Here is a 27,615-nt window from a genome sequence, read left to right as displayed (position 1 = left end):
AAAACAACTCCAAATATATGCAGTCTACTGAGATTGTTGCCCTGATCAGAGTATACATACACATATTATAAAACATGTCAATAATGTTGGGGAGAATAATGGAAATCTGCAATGTGTTTTAAAGCTAGATACGTGTAAAATCTAGTAAATATTCTAGATTTGCGCGTCTAGATTCGCGCGTCTAGATTCGTGCGTCTAGATTCATGCATCCGTTCATACCGTCTATATTTGCAGTTGACGATCGCGCACTCTTGCCGCCGAGCCCCCGCCTCGGCCGACTAGTCTTTACCTGCCTCGTAGTTGACAATCGTGCTCTTGCCTCGCAATCAATCCGCTTCGCACTCGCAATCAATCGCCTTGCAATCAATCAGCCCGCACTCGTCTCGCAATCAATCGCCTCACAATTAACCGCCTCGCACCTGCTTCGCAATCACCTCACACTCGCTTCGCAATCACCTCGCACTCGCCTCGCAATCACCTCGCACTCGCCTCGCAATCATTTGCCTCGCACTCAATCGCCTTGCACTGGCCTTGCAATCAATCGCCTCACACTCTCAATCAATCGCCTCGCAATCAATCACCTCGCACTCGCCAACTCATTCATCTGGAGCGCCGCGCCTAAAGACTTTTGCTGCACTCGGGGTGAAAAAGATCTCACGCACTTCCCCTAGTGATGCTACGAACCCGAACCAGTAGCTGCATTATCACCCGTCCATAGGAACAGATTCACGTGCAGCAAAAGGTTTATTGAGAGTTGCCTTTCATACTGTAGAACAACTCCAAATATGCAGTCTACTGAAATTTTTGTCATAATGTCATTTCATGTCAATAATGTTGGGGAGAACAATGGAAATCTGCAATACGTTTTACAGCTAGTCTACAATGCATCAGTGTCAAACCATTAAAATCGGAGTGGCCCTATTTGTGTACAGAGAACTGATTATGAAATTGACATTGCTAGGCAAACTGAAGTTTTTCAAACTGGCAGTATTGAAAAATTTTGCATCTTTTAAGAAATTATACAAAATATTTTGCTATGGCCAGCATTTGTTGAATGGAGACTTCTACATGCTTAAAACACTAATCATGGCTCACCAGTTCTTCGTCTATAGCCTGTGTTTTGACATGGTATATACAAACAGTAATGAGGTTGTGTTGATAAAATTTATATGTATAACAGCACAGGCAGTATGATGTCAAGGCAGATACAGCATTAGCACCTTACAATAATAAAACATAAAGCCCACATGATAGCCTTTTTATGAGATACAATAAGGAAAAAGAATGCATGAAAATATTTATATACTGAAAAATATGTTAGAAAATGCCTCATGTGGATAATATGTAGGTATAGAAGAACATGGAGAACATAGCATGACATAACAATAACATAATGTTAATTCAATGCAAGCATGGCATAACAATAACACAAATGTTAGTTCAACGCAACACTTGCGGATAGACAACATTTTTAGTTTTTCTGTTGGTTGAATGAACAAACAGTTTTCGGCTTGTGCCTACTTTTGAGCAGGCGACGTACAGCTGGTCATGGCTAAAGCAGGGTGACAGTAAGTCGATACCAGCTGCTCTCTTTCTTTTCACCATTGCCTATCGCAACCTTCGGAGTACCCGTGCAAGTTTTGTAGTAGTAAGTTACAGTAGGCCTACTCGTAGCTGGAAAAAAAATTAGTACTTCAGCTGCTGAAGGAAATGAACATGTTTACTATCGCGAACAGTGGCAAATCTAAAGTTATCAAGTAGTGGAGGTATGGCAATTCATAGACAATACAACATTGAATGAGAAGTACTTACCTTTTTGAAGTAAAAATGTAGTAGTGAAAGCACAGTAGCAGTACCCGTGCAAGTTCTGTAGTTCTGTAGTACTCGTAGCTGGGAAAAAAGTTAAAGTAACTCGGCTGCGGAAAGAAATAAACATGTTTACTATCACAAACAGTGGCAAATCCAACGTTTTTAACCCTTTCACTGAAGTAGACTCATTTGTGCATTTTCTATTGTCGATCGCCGTACACACATTTTTGCGACTTTCCCAGCAATTGCTAGTAACTGAATTTTATTATTCATTGATAACATAACCAGCGATCTTTAGGACTTTTATGGTAGTGACAGTGTTGTACTAAGATTTCGATAAAATTAGCCTAAAGTTTAATTTTAAATCTTTGTTTGGAAACTTCTAACTTAAAAACGAGCTTTTTTGTGTAAGTTCTGTGAACACCTCTGAGTTAGAAAATAATTAACTACTTATGTTGATGACATTATAGCCGATTCAGATTTTTGTGATTACACAGATAATTAAAGTAGCAATAGCAGCACTGAATTTGATGGTGGTGAAAGTAATGGTTTTGTAAGAATAAGGAACATTGTAGAGGATCATTTTAGCTTCGTAGCTTCACATCGCTTTATCAATTGCACAAAGTATAGCTACAGTGTACAACGAATTTTTTGCATAGCAGTGTTTATTAACATGTTGGCAAAATGAAATATACAACCAAAACAAACGTTCTAGATGGAGTTTGAAAGTGAAAAAGTATTGTATACATATCATGAAGCAATATCCACAAAATGGCTGGCAGATGGCTAAATTTGTACGTGGACGCAAGTGAAAGGGTTTTGTAGTGGAGCTGTGGCAATTCATCGACAATACAACATTGCATAAGCAGTACATATCTTTTTGATGTAGAAATTTAGTAGGTGAGAACGTTTTTTTCAGTGGCTGCAAGAAACAAACGTTCATGTGACCTTCTCTGTACACAATGGCGGTAAATATCAATTACATGTAAATTACTACTCATTAATTTATTTCATTTAGTGAGTAGTACATTTGTATAGCTGTATAGGCACCTTTGTATAGGCTACAGAACTCAGGGTGGTGCTTTTTAACACGGCTGCAACTTTGCTGTTTAAAACGGAACTGTTCCGTTGGGCACTGTAAAGAGGCACACTAACCGAAGATTTCAGTAAATGCACCCTAGCGGTGAAGGAAAAACCACAGATTCGCCGCACCTTTATATAAGCCACTTGGCTCAAACCATCAGAAAAAAGTAGCGGCCAACAGTCCGAAAGTATGGTATTTACTACTCATATTAATTCAGTTGGCATTGTGCGACCGAATAAAAAGATGAAAGACCGCTCTATAATTTACTTACTACTCATATTAAAGATGTGGTTGCGCCAAAAAATTCGATTTAGTGAAATTAAGACCCATATATAAAAGGCTAAAACATCAGCTACAATTTGATGCCATTTTTGTCTTTGTAGACCAACCCTGTTCAGAGATATATGCGTTTGAATGAAGCCCTCTTTTAAAAAGCTCACGTTCCAGCGGGTGCTTCTTTCGTGACATCACAAGCAATATATTTGAAAAGAAACCACGAGCGATAAATATGAGGTCGCTTCCTTAACCAATCATCTGCGCGAAATTTTTATATAGGCCGTAATAAATGTTATCACTCGTAAAACGCGTTGTCTGTGATCTCAACTTTAGGGACTTTACTCTATTATTAAATCGCATGGACATCGATATTTACTAAATTAATTAACATCGTTACTTTAATGAATTACTTGATAGACACGTTTTATCAGCGAACAACATAATTGTAAAAATTGCTGTAAAGTTACTGCGAAGGCGACTCCGTGTTTTCTTGGCATCAGGTAGTTAAAGTTCTATGGAGGAAGATCGGAGAATGGAGGTAAATTTATCTTTTACTTTGAGTCTCCTATAGAGTTTCCTGTTGAGTTTACATTCAGATTATATTTCCCTGTTTGAGGCTAAAATGTAATTTCCTGCGCGTGCGGGATACGTATGTACAGTGAGTTCTTGACGGCTTCTTTTTAATCTTTAGCACCTAGCAATACAATGGCTTAGATTGATGAATATACTAAAGGTAATATTTTAGTACTCGATAATACATGTACTAATTAATAAAATTATAACTTTTTGCTATCACTAATCATCCTTTTATGTTTTTTTATCGGTTTACCTAGCTACATTTGCTTCAAATTTTCTGTGGCAGTTTTATCTAGTAAATTAGAATTATGATTTGACTTTAGATGTTCACTTTTCACTTGTAGAAAGTGAAGAAAATCGATTGATCAATGCAAATCTTTAACTTCCAGAACCAAAGCTTCGAATCATTGGCTTGGCGTATTGTGCCTTTGTTAAACATTTATTCGTTTTTAAAATTACACTCGCAATCTATCAAACTCCCAATTTGAAAGCTTTCAGTAGATACGCTTTAGAATGACATATCTATGAATGACATATATTTATTGAATTTGTTTTACTGATTACAGGATGTCTATGTCGTCTCACCAGCCGAAGCAGCTTTGTCAGTGTGGAAACTGCCATAAAGGGGAAAGAGAGACTTGAATGTGTGCTGCATAAACCATGATGTTTTGTTTGAGTTTGTTGCAGTAGATGAATTTGTCTTATTGTATCAGCTAAAACTATGTGAGTGGCCACGACTTTAATATTTTTAATAAAAGCTTTATGCCGAGATGACAATCTTTTTGCTTGTAAAAATTATATAATAAAATTATATTGTTGAAGATAATGCAAAACATGATTTGCAGAATATTGTAGTGAATTGGATACGGTGTATGGATGTCCGCAGAACTGGAGAATGTGAGTTCAAATCCAGTTTGCAGCAGACTTCTCATCCTTATAACCCTATCCCTATGTATATTCTTTTCAAAGACGCAGCCTGCTTATTTTACTTGCGGTAGTAAGAAACTAGTTTTCAGTGTGGGCAATGATATACAGCCCCGCCCCAAGGATAGGCGACGGACATAATGTGGGCGGGACTTTCGGAAGGCTGTATATCGTTAGTGTGGGTAGCAGTGGAACTGTGCCGATACAAAGACCTTATTCTACATAGTTTGCTTGACAGAATTACTGTAGACCGGTAGAATTGGTAGTCGGTACTCAAATGTTTACACAGCATTTGGAGAAAGTAAGACAAATTTTCAATTTTCGTTATTTGAGGCCGTTGAAACATTCATAACTGACTAATTGTCCACAAATCCATTATTGATATGGATTTGTGGACAATTATCTACTGATCAGTTGATATTATGGGCTCGTAAAGATCAAATAATGTCGAGTGGCGGTCAAATGGAGAGTGGCATTTAAATAGAGGTGGCGGTCTATTTTTCAACCTTTCTCTCAGGGAATACGATATACATATATTGTATACGATATACATATATTGTATACAATATACGTATTTTGTATAAAATATATGAACATATATACATACATATACATGTATATATACATATATATACATGTATATGTATGTATATATGTTCATATATTTTATACAAAATATGTATATTGTATACAATATACGTATGTATATCGTATACAATATATGTATATCGTATTCCCTGAGAGAAGGGTTGAAAAATAGACTGCCACCTCTATTTAAATGCCACTCTCCATTTGACCCCGCCACTCGACATTATTTGATATTTACGAGCCCATAATATCAACTGATCAGTAGATAATTGTCCACAAATCCATATCAATAATGGATCATTTATATCAATATCAGTTAGTTCTCTCATTGTCCAATTCCAAAGCTTTTCGTTTTATCGTTAAAACTTTGAAAGCAACACCGTAGCAATAATCAATAACGGTCTCAGGCTAGTAGTAGCTCTATGTTTAACGGGGTCTTTCTACTTCGAAGTAGCTTACGTTTATATTGAGAAAACGGCTTAAATTTTCGATGGTAGATGAACCTTTACAGCAACGCTATAGAAATAATTAGCGTCTCAGGCTAATAGTGGTTCCTTGTTTAACGTGGTCCTGATACTTCAAAGTACATGTACATATATAAAAACGGTTTAAATTTACGATCATAGATAGAACTTTGAAAGGAACACCATAGAAATAACTACTAATTGTCTCAGGCTAATAGTAGTTTTTTGTTTAACACGGCCCTAATACTTCGAAGGACATGCATATAAAAACCGGTTCGCAAATTTTGGACCAAAGGTTACGTTTATTGTGAGTAAAACTTCCACGCGTTGCATTAGTGCTAAATGCAGCGCATGACAGTTTGGCTCTCTCAAACAATTGTTTGGACGCTAATATCAACTAGTTCATCAGTGCAGAAGAACAGTTGAGGTCAGAATATATTGTGGAGGTATTGAACAACTAGGAGATGTTCGTTACATCGAAAGCAACAATCAGAATGCAGCTATCCCAGCAAATGATGGAAGTATTTCTGTTTTAAAAGCGTTAATTTTTGTTTCTGCATGTAATATAAGTATGGTTTGTTTATGTCACTTGTTCTTAAATATATACTTGTATCATTTGATCGATTATTGTTGTATACCTTATAAATATGCAGATTTATAGCATGTTATTTAATAGCATCCTTGCGGCATCCTTCACATTACAGTTATTTGATATCAAAAGATTCACCATGTTTTACTCTGTTGTGTTGTAGGTGCAAAATATGTGGGAATGTGATTACAAGCTCTTAAAAGCTCAAAAACGAACAGTTAATCGCAGCCACACGAGACCGCCGTAGTTTGGATTCTCTTTCCAAAACGGCTCAAATGTGACGTAGCTGTGTTAGATGGTTTCTGTTTACACTTTCATGCAACCTTATTCGTTAAAATATTTCACAATTATACTTCACGCATTCAATAAAACCATGTCTTTTGTTCTTACGCGTCTGTTTTATCGTCATTGTAATGCTGTCACTTTTAGCTGTGATATCTTATTACTTACCGTAAAAATTCGTTTAATTTTTTAGCCTTATTTCGAAGGAGTACATATCATTGTCTGATAATCATGACGAGCTTGTTGGTCACCTGTGATAATCGAAAAGTGCTGCAAAAATTATTTGCGAAGTATTGGGTCACATGATCAGATTACGACTTGCCGATTAGACCAAACCGAAACAAAACTGTAATGTAGGGAACATCTATATTTGATACGGGGTCTTCGGTAAAACCGAAGTGTTTGTCATAAACTAGTGCTACAATAAGTTTTATATTGAGCTTTTTATTGCCCTTTCAATTCACGGGAGAACATCACGTGACAAGACGATAACCAAATTTTATGATTACGTCAGAGAAATAAAGAGATTCCAATCTACGGCGGCTTTTCGTTTTTGAGCTTTTAAGAGCTTGTAATCACATTTTCACATATGTGGCACCTACAACACAACAGAGTAAGACATGGTGAATCTTTTGATACCAAATAACTGTAATGTGAATTTTGTTGCGAGTCAACCTTTAAGAAAATAACTTTTAAAGTAACTGAACTGACCCATAAATATGAACACTATCGGAAACTGCAGAATTCAACTTGTTCAGGTTTTTTTCGATATATATTCCTCAAAAACTCCTCTCTTACAATATACATAACAGGCTCTCTTGATGCTGTTAGAGATACTGCAATAGATGTCTTTATCTATAGAGCAAGGCATTGGTTGTGGTGCACATCTTCATTCCTTTTTGAAGTTTACATTAGAGACTACAGGTACAATAAAAATAAGTAAATTGAACCCGAACGAAGCTTATATTTTCTTCGCCCCAAAGCGAAATATTTTTTGCTGACGTTGTACTCTGATTTGCCTCAAGTGGTCACAGTTGAAATGCAGTTAGAAAGTTTATCACTTGTGGTCAATTTACTGCAATGTAATTAATATCTCAGTATACATTTCGCAATACCCAGTTGGATTGACGTTACTGAGTGATGATTAGTGGTGGCTAGTGGAGGCCCTTGGCATTTCTCTTGTCAAGCGCTATTAAAAGTTAAAGATAGGAATTTTTTATCTATGCAAATTTTGTTCCATTCATTTACTTTTTGTTCTTAAGTAAAACTAGCTGTAGAACTGGATATAGAACTAGCTGTAGAACTGGATATAGAACTAGCTGTAGAACTGGCTGTAGAACTAGCTGTAGAACTACAGTAGCTGTAGAACTGGATATAGAATTAGCTGTAGAACTGGATATAGCACTAGCTGTAGAACTACAGTAGCTGTAGAACTGGATATAGAATTAGCTGTAGAACTGGATGTAGAACTGGATATAGAACTAGCTGTAGAACTGGATGTAGAACTAGCTGTAGAACTGGATATAGAACTAGTTGTAGAACTACAGTAGCTGTAGAACTGGATATAGAATTAGCTGTAGAACTTGATATAGAACTAGCTCTAGAACTGGATATAGAACTTGCTGTAGAACTGGATATAGAACTAGCTGTAGAGCTGGATGCAGAACATTTACGCAAAAATAAATTTATCTTGCGGAATCTTTGCTTTAGTCATTGCTTTAGAAATAGAAGATGCTTATAATTGCGACTTTTTGACAGGTTTTACTAGAGAAAATGATGGATGAAGAAGATGGAGTGACTAACAGATTGGAGCAGGATGCAAAGAAGTCAAAACCTGGTGGTCTTAGGTAAGCGTGGACACCGTTTGATGATAATTAAGAACCTTTGTGTTCTTTTTACATAAAGCTTGGGCAAAAGCGCGTTTGCATGGGCTATCTATTAAGTGATGCAGCAATGCATAAGCTGTATAGTGCACCAGATGTATCATATGGAGACTTGGCTTATCCTTTGCGTATCCTCTGTACATCTTCAGTGTATCCTCAGCATAGCTTCAGAATATCCTCCACATAGTTTCAGTATATCCTCCACATAGTTTCAATATATCATCCACATAGTTTCAGTATATCATCCACATAGTTTCAGTATATCATCCACATAGTTTCAGTATATCATCCACATAGTTTCAATATATCATCCACATAGTTTCAGTATATCATCCACATAGTTTCAATATATCATCCACATAGTTTCAGTATATCATCCACATAGTTTCAGTATATCATCCACATAGTTTCAGTATATCATCCACATAGTTTCAATATATCATCCACATAGTTTCAGTATATCATCCACATAGTTTCAGTATATCATCCACATAGTTTCAGTATATCATCCACATAGTTTCAGTATATCCTCCGCATAGTTTCAGTATATCATCCGCATAGTTTCAGTATATCATCCACATAGTTTCAGTATATCATCCACATAGTTTCAGTATATCATCCACATAGTTTCAGTATATCCTCCGCATAGTTTCAGTATATCATCCGCATAGTTTCAGTATATCATCCACATAGTTTCAGTATATCATCCACATAGTTTCAGTATATCCTCCGCATAGTTTCAATATATCATCCACATAGTTTCAGTATATCATCCACATAGTTTCAATATATCATCCACATAGTTTCAGTATATCATCCACATAGTTTCAGTATATCATCCACATAGTTTCAGTATATCATCCACATAGTTTCAGTATATCCTCCGCATAGTTTCAGTATATCATCCACATAGTTTCAGTATATCATCCACATAGTTTCAGTATATCATCCACATAGTTTCAGTATATCATCCACATAGTTTCAGTATATCCTCCGCATAGTTTCAGTATATCATCCGCATAGTTTCAGTATATCATCCACATAGTTTCAGTATATCATCCACATAGTTTCAGTATATCCTCCGCATAGTTTCAATATATCATCCACATAGTTTCAGTATATCATCCACATAGTTTCAGTATATCATCCACATAGTTTCAGTATATCATCCACATAGTTTCAGTATATCATCCACATAGTTTCAGTATATCCTCCGCATAGTTTCAATATATCATCCACATAGTTTCAGATATCATCCACATAGTTTCAGTATATCATCCACATAGTTTCAGTATATCATCCACATAGTTTCAGTATATCATCCACATAGTTTCAGTATATCCTCCGCATAGTTTCAGTATATCATCCACATAGTTTCAGTATATCATCCACATAGTTTCAGTATATCATCCACATAGTTTCAGTATATCATCCACATAGTTTCAGAATATCATCCGCATAGTTTCAGTAAAACTTCAGCATCTCCTCCGCATATCTTCAGCATATCTTTCGCATATCATTGACTATTAGATATGTTTAACCAAACCATAATTATGTTACTGTGAAATTAGCAAGAAGGGCTACTGTGTGTTATACATGAAAGAAGCCTGTGGATGGCTACGTTGGTCAGCATGGACACCTTATTAGTCAGCATTGACACCTTATTAGTTAGCATTGACACCTTATTAGTCAGCATTGACACCTTATTAGTCAGCATTGACACTTTATTAGTCAGCATTGACACCTTATTAGTTAACATTGACACTTTATTAGTGAGCATTGACACTTTATTAGTCAGCATTGACACCTTATTAGTTAACATTGACACTTTATAAGTGTGCATTGACACCTTATTAGTCAGCATTGACACCTTATTAGTTAGCATTGACACCTTATTAGTCAGCATTGACACTTTATTAGTCAGCATTGACACTTTATTGGTCAACATTGACACTTTATTGGTCAACATTGACACCTTATTAGTTAGCATTATCACTTTATTGGTCAACGTTGACACCTTATTAGTTAGCATTGACACTTTATTAGTCAGCATTGACACCTTATTAGTCAGCATTGACACCTTATTAGTCAGCATTGACACTTTATTAGTCAGCATTGACACCTTATTAGTCAGCATTGACACTTTATTGATCAGCATTGACACCTTATAAGTCAGCATTGACAGCTGTGTCTAATCTTAATAAATGAGAAACGGCAGTGATGGAGTGTTAACAATCTCGACGCAGACTTTGCTATTCATTCACCTGCGAAACGCTAGCTATATGATTTCATTTTTTATCGCACAAATGTGTGCGATGACTATATGGGTTTCCATATGCCAGTGATTTTCTACACTGAAGCTTTTATTAACATACATGATACATTTTAGAAATTATCGTACTTGTATAAAATTATAGGCATTATAAAATATTCTTTGTGACAAACACGGCCTGTATTAAAAGTTGTTTAACGGTTTTGGTTGATTTGGAAATTGTGAGTTGACACTGATGCGGACTTTAAAATCATATGCCATGAAACGGTAAACATTTGTTCTTTAGTAGCTGGGGCAGAATACAAGGGCTAGTAGCTAGGGCAGAATACTAGGGCTAGTAGCTAGGGCAGAATACTAGGGCTAGTAGCTAGGGTAGAATACTAGGGCTAGTAGTTAGTGCAGAATGCTAGGGCTAGTAGCTAGGGCAGAATACTAGGGCTAGTAGCTAGGGTAGAATACTAGGGCTAGTAGCTAGGGTAGAATGCTAGGGCTAGTAGCTAGGGCAGAATACTAGGGCTAGTAGCTAGGGCAGAATACTAGGGCTAGTAGCTAGGGTAGAATACTAGGGCTAGTAGTTAGTGCAGAATGCTAGGGCTAGTAGCTAGGGCAGAATACTAGGGCTAGTAGCTAGAGTAGAATGCTAGGGCTAGTAGCTAGGGCAGAATACTAGGGCTAGTAGCTAGGGCAGAATACTAGGGCTAGTAGCTAGGGTAGAATACTAGGGCTAGTAGCTAGGGTAGAATGCTAGGGCTAGTAGCTAGGGTAGAATACTAGGGCTAGTAGCTAGGGTAGAATGCTAGGGCTAGTAGCTAGGGCAGAATACTAGGGCTAGTAGCTAGGGTAGAATACTAGGGCTAGTAGTTAGTGCAGAATGCTAGGGCTAGTAGCTAGGGCAGAATACTAGGGCTAGTAGCTAGGGTAGAATACTAGGGCTAGTAGCTAGGGCAGAATACTAGGGCTAGTAGTTAGTGCAGAATGCTAGGGCTAGTAGCTAGGGCAGAATACTAGGGCTAGTAGCTAGGGTAGAATGCTAGGGCTAGTAGCTAGGGCAGAATACTAGGGCTAGTAGCTAGGGCAGAATACTAGGGCTAGTAGCTAGGGTAGAATACTAGGGCTAGTAGCTAGGGTAGAATACTAGGGCTAGTAGTTGAGGCAGAATACTAGGGCTAGTAGCTAGGGCAGAATACTAGGGCTAGTAGCTAGGGCAGAATGCTAGGGCTAGTAGCTAGGGTAGAATGCTAGGGCTAGTAGCTAGGGTAGAATGCTAGGGCTAGTAGCTAGGGCAGAATACTAGGGCTAGTAGCTAGGGTAGAATGCTAGGGCTAGTAGCTAGGGTAGAATGCTAGGGCTAGTAGCTAGGGCAGAATACTAGGGCTAGTAGCTAGGGCAGAATACTAGGGCTAGTAGCTAGGGTAGAATGCTAGGGCTAGTAGCTAGGGCAGAATACTAGGGCTAGTAGCTAGGGCAGAATACTAGGGCTAGTAGCTAGGGTAAAATGCTAGGGCTAGTAGCTAGGGTAGAATACTAGGGCTAGTAGTTGAGGCAGAATACTAGGGCTAGTAGCTAGGGCAGAATACTAGGGCTAGTAGCTAGGGTAGAATACTAGGGCTAGTAGCTAGGGTAGAATACTAGGGCTAGTAGTTGAGGCAGAATACTAGGGCTAGTAGCTAGGGCAGAATACTAGGGCTAGTAGCTAGGGCAGAATGCTAGGGCTAGTAGCTAGGGTAGAATGCTAGGGCTAGTAGCTAGGGTAGAATGCTAGGGCTAGTAGCTAGGGCAGAATACTAGGGCTAGTAGCTAGGGTAGAATGCTAGGGCTAGTAGCTAGGGTAGAATGCTAGGGCTAGTAGCTAGGGCAGAATACAAGGCTAGTAGCTAGGGTAGAATGCTAGGGCTAGTAGCTAGGGTAGAATACTAGGGCTAGTAGTTGAGGCAGAATACTAGGGCTAGTAGCTAGGGCAGAATACTAGGACTAGTAGCTAGGGCAGAATACTAGGGCTAGTAGCTAGGGCGGAATACTAGGGCTAGTAGCTAGGGCAGAATGCTAGGGCTAGTAGCTAGGGTAGAATACTAGGGCTAGTAGGTAGGGCAGAATGCTAGGGCTAGTAGCTAGGGCAGAATGCTAGGGCTAGTAGCTAGGGCAGAATACTAGGGCTAGTAGCTAGTGCAGAATACTAGGGCTAGTAGTTAGTGCAGAATACTAGGGCTAGTAGCTAGGGCAGAATACTCAACTACATGTACATTGTACAGTATGTAATTTCTTTGGGCTGTCGATTATCTTGCAAAGTTCTAAGGGAGTGGCTAGATAAAATGTATAATAGTGTTATAGTTAATAGCAATATGTAAGTTAGGGGTCGGTAATGTATAATAGTGTTGTAGTAAATAGCAATATGTAAGTTAGGGGTCAGCAGTGTATAATAGTGTTATAGTAAATAGCAATATGTAAGTTAGGGGTCAGTAATGTATAATAGTCTTATAGTAAATAGCAATATGTAAGTTAGGGGTCAGTAATGTATAATAGTGTTGTAGTAAATAGCAATATGTAAGTTAGGGGTCAGCAGTGTATAATAGTGTTATAGTAAATAGCAATATGTAAGTTAGGGGTCAGTAATGTATAATAGTCTTATAGTAAATAGCAATATGTAAGTTAGGGGTCAGTAATGTATAATAGTCTTATAGTAAATAGCAATATGTAAGTTAGGGGTCAGTAATGTATAATAGTTTTATAGTAAATAGCAATATGTAAGTTAGGGGTCAGTAATGTATAATAGTGTTATAGTATTTAGCAATATGTAAGTTAGGGGTCAGCAGTGTATAATAGTGTTATAGTAAATAGCAATATGTAAGTTAAGGGTCAGTAATGTATAATAGTGTCATAGTAAATAGCAATATGTAAGTTAGGGGTCAGCAGTGTATAATAGTGTTATAGTAAATAGCAATATGTAAGTTAAGGGTCAGTAATGTATAATAGTGTTATAGTAAATAGCAATATGTAAGTTAGGTGTCAGTAATGTATAATAGTGTTATAGTAAATAGCAATATGTAAGTTAGGGGTCAGCAGTGTATAATAGTGTTATAGTAAATAGCAATATGTAAGTTAGGGGTCAGTAATGTATAATAGTGTCATAGTAAATAGCAATATGTAAGTTAGGGGTCAGTAATGTATAATAGTGTCATAGTAAATAGCAATATGTAAGTTAGGGGTCAGTAATGTATAATAGTGTTATAGTAAATAGCAATATGTAAGTTAGGTGTCAGTAATGTATAATAGTGTTATAGTAAATGGCAATATGTACGTTAGGGGTCGGTAATGTATAATAGTGTTATAGTAAATAGCAATATGTAAGTTAGGGGGTCAGTAATGTATAATAGTGTTGTAGTAAATAGCAATATGTACATTAGAGGTCCTTTTTGAAAGCAGACTTGCTGAATTAGGGCAGCATTCATGTGAAATTTATATGCATTACTTTATATAAATAACTAGGTGAATGTCCGGTGTGACTTGAGTAATTAAAAAGTATATGCTCAGAAAATTCATTTTTAACATATAACAACAGACACCATTCTAATTTTTAAACTTCATATCATGAGAAAAGATTTGTGCAGTTCATATAACTTGAGAGAAAAAATAAAACAACTGTAAAGTGTTGAAATGTAAATCGGAAATAATTAGTGAGTAATGGCTAAATGAAGCTTGTTTTGCTACGATAACGATGCAAAATTATTTGGTGTACAATTATATGATTTTAATTCGTCCAGTGTTGGCATCGTGAGGCAATAGTGTTGTATAGAGTGATATAGAAACCCATAGTAATGATCTAAAGCAAACACCTGGTAAAAGTCATCAAATTTGTATAAACATATTTAATACATACATATTAATATTAAAATATAGTAACATGAAATGTCGGCCTTAGTAACTATAGTTACCGACAGTAACTTTAGTGTATTTAATTGTTATGATCTGCAAGAAAGTGTAACATTACAATGTACTACATGCAGTACGTACCATGGGGAGTTCTTACCTTCGAGACAGTCTATAACATAATCATTGAGTTTAACTTAATTGAATATAGCTTACTAAACACATACTTAAAGGTAGGTTTTAGTATGTATTTTACTAAATTTCAACATTGCCGTAGGCTAAAATTTTATCATTTTTCAGTTTTCGACTTCGTTTTCACTATAACCTGTAACAAATAACGAAATAATGAGATTTTGGTGAATAGCATATCGACATTTTTGTCGTAACCAGTAGACTGATTGCCACATTATAATTTCGAGATATTTTTTGTTTATGTCGCATAACGGAAAAAGAGTCGAAATACAATTCAACTTCGTATCGGGAAAACGGAAAAACATCGTTTTCCATATATTAAGGCGAAAGAAATATTTAAGAAATTTAACAGGACACGTGACCTGAGGTCGTACTGTATAATTTAATAGTTTAGTGTGTGCAATCGCGAAAATGGTAGACAGTAAATAGTAATTGCGACGAAAATGGTAAGAACGGCTTAGCCTTTTGGTTAGACGCGCGTGTTGTTAGCCTGTAGATAGTGGTGTTGTTGTGGAAGAACCGTGTTGTTAGCCTGTAGATAGTGGTGTTGTTGTGGATGTATCGTATTGTTAGCCTGTAGATAGTGGTGTTGTTGTGGATGTACCATGTTGTCAGCCTGTATATAGTGGTGTTGTTGTGGAAGTACCGCGTTGTTAGCCTGTAGATAGTGGTGTGGTTGTGAAAGTACTGTGTAACAGAATCAGGCTGATACAAGTTGCTGTCAATTGGCTTGGAAAATCCTTTTTTCCCACTTCGATGCCTTTTTTAGCTGATATCGGAGTACTTTGTAGAATTGAGCTGTTTTATTACTTTATTAAAAATTTTGGTTTCTTCTTCAATAGACGACGAGATACAAAAACCTGGTTTGATGAAGAGGATGAAGAACAGACGGACACATGGACTGCATTTAAAGGTGGAGTTTCCAGTTGGCTGCAAGGTCGTCGTCGCCATAACTCCATGGAGCGCAAGGTGAGCGGCAGTTCCATCAAAGCCAAAGAGCGGTAATAGCCAGTTGTCATACAGGCCAAAGAGTGGTAATAGGCAGCTGCCATCAACAAATATTCTCACTCTCCGCTGCCTCATCTTCATTTACAACATTTTTATGCAAGAGACTCTTTTAACTCTTAGTCATGAGCACATTGGAGTTGTTTTTAATTGTGAGCATCTATAAATATTCTACAAGGATATATTTTATGTTTTAATAGTTTACTATATGTCGAAATTCTTTTTAAATGAATATATTATATGGCGCCAGTCACCTGTACATGATATCATTAAATGTTTATGCTATACTATTAAGTTGCACTATGCGCAGTGCATATTCAAGGCCACAATGACTGCTTGTTAAGTGGCACACTGCATGCTGTTGCACACCATCTGATAACTGCATGTTTATGTGGCTAACTGGCTAACCATATTGTCCTGGTAGTTTTACACTTCAATAGTCTTTACAAACATACTTTGTAATGCCAAATTGTTTTTAACTCTGCTGAAAAAAGAGAGCTTGTAGGTGTTGTATTCACTGATATGCAGTAAATGGCCTCAGCCTATGCCTCACCTTGTCCTTTTTCATCCAACTATCAAGTTTTCAGCCAGTTGTTTTACTTCTTGTTGTAAGGCATTGAATGGCAATAAATATATATTTATATATATATCTCATGTATATCTCTATGTTGATATTTATTGGAGATCTCAAATTCAGTTGTCAGTAATGCTCCTTGATCACTGAGGGCAACCTGTGGCAGCGTACTTAGACAAGACTCCATCCACGGGAGTTGTCTTTCCTACACAAGACTCCCTCCGGGGAGGGAATAAAGTATGTACAGTAGCTAGCCTGTAACTAGCAGGGTTATATATTATTCTCTGTTACTAGTATGTATACAATACATGAATGTAACTAGCAGGGTTATATATTATTCTCTGTTACTAGTACGTATACAATACATGTATGTAACTAGCAGGGTTATATATTATTCTCTGTTACTAGTACGTATACAATACATGTATGTAACTAGCAGGGTTATGTATAAATTCTCTGTTACTAGTACGTATACAATACATGTATGTAACTAGCAGGGTTTTATATTATTCTCTGTTACTAGTATACAATATACATTACCATTTAATTGCTATTATTTAATTATTGTTGTATGTATTGTGTCTATTGTGTCTATTGGTTGGATTATGGGGGCAAATAAATAGGAGCACAACTGCATGTGCTCCAATTTATTGCTAGAACACACATTGCTACCACCTGCTATTTTTGGGGTAAACTAAATATTTCAAGTTTTTAGGCTATCGATTGGAGAAATATTTTAAAACCTTGAGGCCATCTAAAGTAAAAGAGTATTTCATAGTGATTTGAACTAGTTGAAGGTTGTTGGCATCAACACATCTGACTATGATGAGTTATAATACAAATAATTGCAGTCTGTAGTATTCATTGAAATCACAAGGTCCAGGCAGATGTAAAGCCTAATTAGTGTAAGCTATAGCTATAAGTTATGCAAAACTTAGTAGCATTCAAATAGTCATAATATTTGCTACTCATGCAATACCTGGCATTCACCTAGCCCAACCATGAGAGTAAACAGCTACTTCTATATGTCAAGGTTAAGTGTGGACGGTGAGGATCATTTTGAATATGTTTGATTATTACTGATATTGTCTTGTAAGCTTCTGTATTGTGTCTCCTTTTCTTTCTATTGGTTTATCACTGTCTGTAGAAACAGCTTGTAACTAATGATCTGTACTCCATACAATAGATACTTGGTGATTCAGTAATTGTGATTATCTGGTTTCCATATTTATTACAGCTGCTCCCTGGATATTTGATGGTCTCCTTAGCCTGCTCACTCTCACCCTTGACTTGACTAGTTCCTTTTGATGAGTCTGGTAGTTTCTCCTTTAGAACCAGGGCTTCGTCTGGCACCATACTCCACTTATCATCCACACATCATAACTTGGGTAAGGCCACCATACTTCACTTATCCACGCATCATAACTTGGGTAAGACCATCATACTTCACTTATCATTCACACATCATAACTTGGGTAAGGCCATCATACTTCACTTATCATCCACACATCATAACTTGGGTAAGGCCATCATACTTCACTTATCATCCACACATCATAACTTGGGTAAGGCCATCATACTTCACTTATCATCCACACATCATAACTTGGGTAAGACCATCATACTTCACTTATCATCCACACATCATAACTTGGGTAAGACCATCATACTTCACTTATCATCCACACATCATAACTTGGGTAAGGCCATCATACTTCACTTATCATCCACACATCATAACTTGGGTAAGACCATCATACTTCACTTATCATTCACACATCATAACTTGGGTAAGGCCATCATACTTCACTTATCATCCACACATCATAACTTGGGTAAGACCATCATACTTCACTTATCATCCACACATCATAACTTGGATAAGGCCATCATACTTCACTTATCATCCACACATCATAACTTGGGTAAGGCCATCATACTTCACTTATCATCCACACATCATAACTTGGGTAAGGCCATCATACTTCACTTATCATCCACACATCATAACTTGGGTAAGGCCATCATACTTCACTTATCATCCACACATCATAACTTGGGTAAGGCCATCATACTTCACTTATCATTCACACATCATAACTTGGGTAAGGCCATCATACTTCACTTATCATCCACACATCATAACTTGGGTAAGACCATCATACTTCACTTATCATCCACACATCATAACTTGGGTAAGACCATCATACTTCACTTATCATCCACACATCATAACTTGGGTAAGACCATCATATTTCACTTATCATTCACACATCATAACTTGGGTAAGGCCATCATACTTCACTTATCATCCACACATCATAACTTGGGTAAGGCCACCATACTTCACTTATCACCCACACATCATAACTTGGGTAAGGTCATCATACTTCACTTATCATCCACACATCATAACTTGGGTAAGGTCATCATACTTCACTTATCATCCACACATCATAACTTGGGTAAGACCATCATACTTCACTTATCATTCACACATCATAACTTGGGTAAGACCATCATACTTCACTTATCCACACATCATACCTCGGGTAAGGCCACCATACTTCACTTATCATCCACACATCATAACTTGGGTAAGGCCATCATACTTCACTTATCATCCACACATCATAACTTGGGTAAGACCATCATACTTCACTTATCATTCACACATCATAACTTGGGTAAGGCCATCATACTTCACTTATCATCCACACATCATAACTTGGGTAAGACCATCATACTTCACTTATCATCCACACATCATAACTTGGATAAGGCCATCATACTTCACTTATCATCCACACATCATAACTTGGGTAAGGCCATCATACTTCACTTATCATCCACACATCATAACTTGGGTAAGGCCATCATACTTCACTTATCATCCACACATCATAACTTGGGTAAGGCCATCATACTTCACTTATCATCCACACATCATAACTTGGGTAAGGCCATCATACTTCACTTATCATCCACACATCATAACTTGGGTAAGGCCATCATACTTCACTTACCCACACATCATAACTTGGGTAAGACCATCATACTTCACTTATCATTCACACATCATAACTTGGGTAAGGCCATCATACTTCACTTATCATTCACACATCATAACTTGGGTAAGGCCATCATACTTCACTTATCATCCACACATCATAACTTGGGTAAGACCATCATACTTCACTAATCATTCACACATCATAACTTGGGTAAGGCCATCATACTTCACTTATCATCCACACATCATAACTTGGGTAAGGCCATCATACTTCACTTATCATCCACACATCATAACTTGGGTAAGACCATCATACTTCACTTATCATTCACACATCATAACTTGGGTAAGGTCATCATACTTCACTTATCATCCACACATCATAACTTGGGTAAGGCCATCATACTTCACTTATCATCCACACATCATAACTTGGGTAAGGCCATCATACTTCACTTATCATTCACACATCATAACTTGGGTAAGACCATCATACTTCACTTATCATTCACACATCATAACTTGGGTAAGGCCATCATACTTCACTTATCATCCACACATCATAACTTGGGTAAGACCATCATACTTCACTAATCATTCACACATCATAACTTGGGTAAGGCCATCATACTTCACTTATCATCCACACATCATAACTTGGGTAAGGCCATCATACTTCACTTATCATCCACACATCATAACTTGGGTAAGGCCATCATACTTCACTTATCATCCACACATCATAACTTGGGTAAGACCATCATACTTCACTTATCATTCACACATCATAACTTGGGTAAGGTCATCATACTTCACTTATCATCCACACATCATAACTTGGGTAAGGCCATCATACTTCACTTATCATCCACACATCATAACTTGGGTAAGGCCATCATTCTTCACTTATCATCCACACATCATAACTTGGGTAAGGCCATCATACTTCACTTATCATCCACACATCATAACTTGGGTAAGGCCATCATACTTCACTTATCATCCACACATCATAACTTGGGTAAGGCCATCATACTTCACTTATCATTCACACATCATAACTTGGGTAAGGCCATCATACTTCACTTATCATCCACACATCATAACTTGGGTAAGGCCATCATACTTCACTTATCATCCACACATCATAACATGGGTAAGACCATCATACTTCACTAACCCACACATCATAACTTGGGTAAGACCATCATACTTCACTTATCCACACATCATACCTCGGGTAAGGCCACCATACTTCACTTATCATCCACACATCATAACTTGGGTAAGGCCACCATTCCATACCATAACCATAACCACATCGTAACTTGGGACCAACTTTTAATCCTCTTTTTATTTTCTTTGAGATGAACACAAAATGTTTGTAGATTTTACCAGAAGGTATTTTTCTATCCTTTGTCATTGTTTTTGATGTTAGACACGATCTGGCTGCCGGGATGTTTTAAGATTGAAATTAATAAAACTTGACACAATTGCGGTTAACATGTTGATCACGATTAACACTCTTAGAAGGAAAATACGTTTAAAATGATACCACTATTAGCTATCAATGCTATAGATGATATCGGCTATTGTATTCAAGTTGCAGCGTTTATTCATTTAAACTACATGTACATATTCGCACTTTCACTTGATATGAGCATTTTTCCTGCGCTCCTGTTTTGTCTATTTGCATCTTGAATTTTGGCTGATTATTATGATCAAGATTTATTTTAATCTCGAAACATCCTGGCAATCAGATCACTTCTGATAAAGTCAAGTAAAAATTTCGAGTAAGTTTCTCTTCAAGGGAGTTTCTCTTCAAGGGAGTTTCTCTTCAAGGGAGTTTCTCTTCAAGGGAGTTTCTCTTCAAGGGAGTTTTTCTTCAAGGGAGTTTCTCTTCAAGGGAGTTTCTCTTCAAGGGAGTTTCTCTTCAAGGGAGTTTCTCCTCAAGGGAGTTTCTCTTCAAGGGAGTTTCTCTTCAAGGGAGTTTCTCTTCAAGGGAGTATCTCTTCAAGGGAGTTTCTCTTCAAGGGAGTTTCTCTTCAAGGGAGTTTCTCTTCAAGGGAGTTTCTCTTCAAGGGAGTATCTCTTCAAGGGAGTTTCTCTTCAAGGGAGTTTCTCTTCAAGGGAGTTTCTCTTCAAGGGAGTTTCTCTTCAAGGGAGTAGATACATTTTGTAGCCAGATATATTTCTATCATCTTTATGTTTTAGTTCTACATATGTGCATTCTTTTTGGAGCAGTTGAGCAATGGAAAAGCTTTGGTTTTGTCTACAACTATGTTCAGACTGAGCGGACACAGCCGGTTTTAATATTCTCTCCAATTTGACTTCTTCTCTGCCATAAACTAGCTTTCATCACTAATACCTCTCACTCACATCCCACACACCATTTTCTCACGGAATTCTTCTTGAATTCCAACGAAGAGCTCATTGTATCTACTCCTATGGAGCAGCGAACAAGCTCTGGTTTTGCTTTCAATGATGGTAACTGGCACCGAGTAGAGTGGAGCTCTCAATCCATGGGAGTTCTCATCAACTCTATCTTCAGTACCCAGATAGTTATCAAGGATGGGTACACTAGCTGGTATGATGATGAAAATGTTGTGATTTCTCTAAAAGCTAAGACTACAAATGTAGGTGAGTTTCAGGTAAATTAGTGGTTAAATCTCTGCTTTGTATTTTCTATATTGTTTGCTCCTTTTCCTGGTCAACTCACAAAATGGTTTACTATCCACTTCGAGTATATTTAGGCACTTTCTGTAATAAATAACATTTCATATGCGGAGGTTTTATTTATAGGCTGATGTATAATATTACAGGTAGCAGCGCAAATGTGTACTCTATATTGGGAGCTCTGAAAGTCTCCAATAAAGTTCCACAGATGGTCTGATTAATGTTGTTGTCTTTTATTAATCATATCACATCCAGCTGTCAAACACAGTAGTAAAACATACATTGACAGAGTAGTTAGATTTTTTATAAATTCCAAAACTTTACAAAACTAAGAAAATTTGTTTCAATTTACAAAAATTGCGGGTCTTATTAGAGCTGGTTTGTGCGATTGTATTTGTAGCAGCAGCTTACAAATTCTTGATTATTTCAAACTCGGCATAATGCTCATTCATTACGAGTTTCTCTACGCAGATGCACTTTGTTCGCTTCAGCTGATGATAAGGTCCTCCTATTCAAATTCCTAGCTTGCCGCACACAATACAGTCCTCTTCCACCCAAAATGCTCGCTAGCCTCCAAATTTAATCGTGTTGCCGGAGGACGAAGATTCCGTCAATTGTAGGTATCGCTTGTGATAGATGTAGTCACGATCATACGCTTTGTAATGGGTTAGGATGTGATTCGCTAGGTATTCGTTAATGTGAAAAACAACTGTAAAATACAAGTTCGATAATGATGGTTATTGGCTAATGCAAAAGACAACAGTGTAACATGCTAAGCAAGTCTAGGAAAGAGCAGTCAAAGCCCATGTTTGACCTAATAAATGAAACCCTCCCAATACAAGTACGCATTCGAACTGACCCGAAGGCTAATTTAGATCTAGTGCCTGCATAAATAAACAAAATTGCTTTTTGTCAAACTCAAATTTTTTCTCTTTGGTTCTATTATTTTACTGATTTTTAGGTTTCACTCCATTCAACTACTAGAAGGGTTGTATAGCTTCCCTAAAGCTTTCTGATCAACTAATAGTCACCCAGGCACTTCCTGCAGGTGTCCCCTAAACAATCCACAATGTTGTTTCTGGCTGTCACGGCAACTCGATGTGCTCTTCTGTAGAAGTATGCCCAGCTACTGTTTACTGTGTTAATGAATGGAATACCTACAGCTGTGTTGGTTTAGAAGGTATATATATAGGAAGTAAATCCTAATTGACTGACTGTGTCTACCAAGTTTATTGTCTGAGAGTGATATTTGTGAGAGTGATATGTTCTCATTTACTAAAGATATGCTTCTGTCTTACTTCATTTTAGACATGCAGTACACACTCACATAACACATACACATAATATAAACCTCCTATAGCGTAAATTCCACATAATGTAAAGAATTTGTATAAAGTTTTTGCTTCATACTATGTAAAAGATTTAATATAATGGCAAGTGTCAAGTCGGTGCAAATTCTGAAATTTGATTCGAATAACGAAAGTCTCATAATTAGCTTTAAAAATATTGCTGTCTCTCTTGCTGCACTTGGGAGAGAAAGGACATACACGGTTATCTTCCTTATCTATTTCTCAAAGTATATCAGTATGTATGCATTCCAGCTATTAAAATGTTGGAATAAAGAATCCGTATCGAAAAAGATTTGTTCTCAGACCGTCTGTTCGCCAGTCCGACGCATTACCCAATAGGCCACAAAAAATGAATTGATAGCTCAGCAATATAAGTCATTATATGGGAGCGCATACCAACGGCCTTGCATACAACGCAGGGTGATTGCATAAGTAAGTGATTGTCATTAGTTAGCTTACTAAACCTTTCCATTGGCAATCTGTCAGGCTAATAGCAAGTGGCAGGCAACTCTCATTACTTATATGCCGATTTTTAATACTCGAGCAACGCCGGGTAGCACAGCTAGTCTCTTATATATACAGTAGAACTCCGTCATATGGCATTAATTCGTTCTGGTGTTTGGATCGTAAGATGAAAATGACATATGGAGAGGCGTAGAAACTTATAGTAATTATCTAATTCAAGCCGCCCTTGTATAAGCACTGTACATATTAACAATAATTAATAGTAATAGTAACCTTATTAATTATAGTTACCTACAGTAACTTTTATGTATTTAGTGGTTATGACCTGCAATAAAATGTAGCATTACAATGTTCAGTGCTTTATGGAGTTCTTACCTTTGAAGCAGACGTAGTGAGTAAAGGTGGTGTGAAAGAGACTTGACAGCAACAAGTAGATAGCAAATACAATGTTTAAAATAAGTAAAGTATATTATTTGTATTTCTATACATTAAAACCAAACTGGTTTTACAGGGGAGTTTTGTTCATCTGTGAGAGACAAATGTAAAGACAACTCTTGTTTGAATGGTGCTTCTTGTCGCTTTGATCCAATAGTGCCAGAGTCTTCATACAGTTGTATATGTGCTCCAGGTTAGAAATATAATGTGCTCTCTGGCAGTGCTCATGTTTTCTCTATTATAATCTCACGACCAAATACGAGCAAAGCCATTGTTTGGGAGATTTATGATAAATGCATATGTGCATACAACTCCCGAAAAATTATCCGTTAACGGCCGTGGCGAAACCCTTTTACCGAAATCTCATCAACAAATTTAACCATTTTTGTGTAGAGCCGTTCAAGTATAATAATGATACAAAACACATATAAACCTATTTAAATATGTTACCAAGTCTATGAACAGTTGACACAATATCCTAAACTAACCAATCTGATCGGATTATACATAAATAAACAGATTAATTTGGCCTAAAATCGAAGTAAAAACGTGACAAGCCTATTTTAATCAAAATTAAGACCAGCCTACGAAACGCCGATAAGACCGTGCGACAGAGAGTAGAACCATTAAGTTGTCCGCATTTCACGACAAAAACGTGCACATTTCACCAGTCTATAGAATTGTCCAATTGCCGAAGGTTTCTGTAATTAGCTTAAAAGTACTGAAAAGTAATCGTTTCTCTTTTGCCAATTTTGTTATTCAATTTAGTTATTCGATTTTATAAAATTATTATAATATTTAATTATAAGAATAATCATTCGAATTTACAAAAACGAAGTATATAATGATGGCATTGCCTAATTGCCAAAGGTTTCTATAATTAACGTAGACCGTTTGAGGCGTAGACCGATTTACAGGTACGAAAATGTGGTACATAGTTTATCAGCCTGCATTTTTTGCCCAATTACCGAAGCTTTCATTAAATTATCTAGAACATTAGCCAGATTTCTTTACATCTTATCTACAAGCTAGGGTCGAACTACAATGCCCCTTTGTGACAAGAATATTTCTTTATTTTACTCCAGTTTGCAGAAAACTTCCAGACGTGTGAATGCTAATGCTTGCTTTCTGTTACAAATCGCTATCAAAACCATTCTACATTAAACAACCAACTTTCAAACTGTGTATAGTACACAGTAGCTTGCCATTTTACTTTTAATATTGCATTTCAGTGATATATAAACATGTTTCATTATTGCTGTTGTTAGTTAAATTGCATGCAGTAGGTTAGGCCTACAGCTTGAATTAATATTTATTTTATTGTTGTAAAACACAGGTTTGAGATAGTAGTAGAGGTCTGATTTTTATACAACCTTTTGTTTTGCATAATTGACCCTATGAATTTCATTTCAAAACAACTTGACAACTAGCATTGACATACAGTCGTCGCAGTGGCTGTTCATGTCTCCCAATTATTACGGAGGAGGAGAATTAGAAGGTGCTCACAGCAACCATCAACATCAAATGCTAATGTTCAACAACACGCTACTCAAAATAACAACAACAACTCATCTGATTCAGAGAATTCTTTAGTAGATGTTGTAGGCGATGTAAATGACATGGACTTGGCAGCCCCTTTGTTTCCAGATAATGTTCATGATTTTATGGACATCGTTGACCATGAAAATATTGCACTAAATATTGCACAAAACAATATTGCTCCTCCCAATGCTGCCCCCTCCATCACATTCCTCATTTTCAATCTCTATATTGTCCTGATTTTCAAGAACTGCATAACAACTTTCTAGGTAGACTTGACAACAACATATCACAGCTCACATGTACTGAATGTAATGAGAAACATTTCATGACATACAATGCTCAAATACAACTATGTCATACGTGCCAACAAGTTAGACCTGACACTGTTAATAAATTCAGTTGAGCCAACAATATGGACCCAGGTCCATCTGTTGAATTGTTATCTTCTCTTACACTTATAGAACAGTTACTCATTGCTCAGGTTAATCTTACAATGTCTATATTCCGTCTTCCGCATGGTAGCCAATTTGGGTTCAGAGGTCATGTCATCAATTTCCCTCAGAACGTAAATGACTTTGTTACAAATTGACATCGTCGTCCTTCGTAGACGCGTTGACCAACCTGCCTTGCGAGCCAATCTCTTTACAGTTCGTCATCAAAATGTTCTTGCGGCGCTCATTTGGCTTAAAGCTAATAATGAATTTTATCATAACATAAACATTATCCAGGAAAACGTAGATGCTTTGCCACTTGATTAATCTCGAACAAGTATCATTTACACTATACTCTGTCAGTTCCTGCTGACAACTACTTTTTCAACAACTATCAGCACCCTTTCTTTTTTCCATTATCACTTTGGTCGTGGGCTGTATGACAGGAGAATTTCTAGTTTATATATACAGTCAAACTTGTTACTCTTACTTACTCTTGATTATTTAAATTTTCATATTTTTTATATTTTATTATCTTTTATGATTTTTTCACTTCTCACTTCTTCACTTTTTCACTTTTCACTTCTCACCTTCATTTTCACTCTCAGAAATTTTATTACTGTATGTCAGAAATTATTTTTAGTGCTTTTTACTGAGGATGTCGAAATGCTCACATATTAAAGGTGAATTTACACAAAAGTTTAGTCGATTTCAATAAAAAGTGTCCATATTTTTCTATTATTGGCGATAGTTTTTGATGTTTGAGGTGATCTGACTGTCAGGATGTTTCAATATTAAAATCGACAAAACATGATTGCGGTTAAAGCACTCAAATCGAGAGGAAGTGTGATTATGATATCTATAAATGACCTCTATATCTACCAGTGATGTCATTTCGGTGTATTGGTCTTTCTGAGCATTTAACCATGATCAAGTATTGGTCTTTCTGAGCATTTAACCATGATCAAGTATTGGTCTTTCTGAGCATTTAACCATGCTCAAGTATTGGTCTTTCTGAGCATTTAACCATGATCAAGTATTGGTCTTTCTGAGCATTTAACCATGATCAAGTATTGGTCTTTCTGAGCATTTAATCATGATCAAGTATTGGTCTTTCTGAGCATTTAACCATGATCAAGTATTGGTCTTCCTGAGCATTTAACCATGATCAAGTATTGGTCTTTCTGAGCATTTAACCATGATCAAGTATTGGTCTTTCTGAGCATTTAACCATGATCAAGTTTCATCAATTTTAACCTCGAAACATTCTTGCAGTCAGACTACCTCAAACATAAAAAAAAATTGCAAAAGATAGCAAAACA

General features: G+C 36.8%; 1 protein-coding gene across 3 annotated transcripts in view; it reads left to right on the top strand.

The window, feature by feature from the left end:
• The window catches only part of LOC137407358 (solute carrier family 53 member 1-like), a 78,548-nt gene extending 62,091 nt beyond the window's left edge, over positions 1–16,457 (top strand). For all 3 annotated transcript variants that reach the window (XM_068093986.1, XM_068093984.1, XM_068093985.1), the window contains 2 exons: positions 8,351–8,439; positions 15,646–16,457. In XM_068093986.1, the coding sequence (XP_067950087.1) occupies positions 8,351–8,439; positions 15,646–15,808 (252 nt within the window). In that variant the 3' untranslated portion in view covers positions 15,809–16,457. The remainder of the gene's footprint in view (positions 1–8,350; positions 8,440–15,645) is intronic.
• The last annotated feature ends 11,158 nt before the right edge of the window (positions 16,458–27,615 follow it).

This window comes from Watersipora subatra, chromosome 10 (assembly GCF_963576615.1).
Source record: "Watersipora subatra chromosome 10, tzWatSuba1.1, whole genome shotgun sequence".
Taxonomy (NCBI): Eukaryota; Metazoa; Bryozoa; class Gymnolaemata; order Cheilostomatida; family Watersiporidae; genus Watersipora; species Watersipora subatra.
This window is presented reverse-complemented; position numbering and strand designations above follow the sequence as displayed.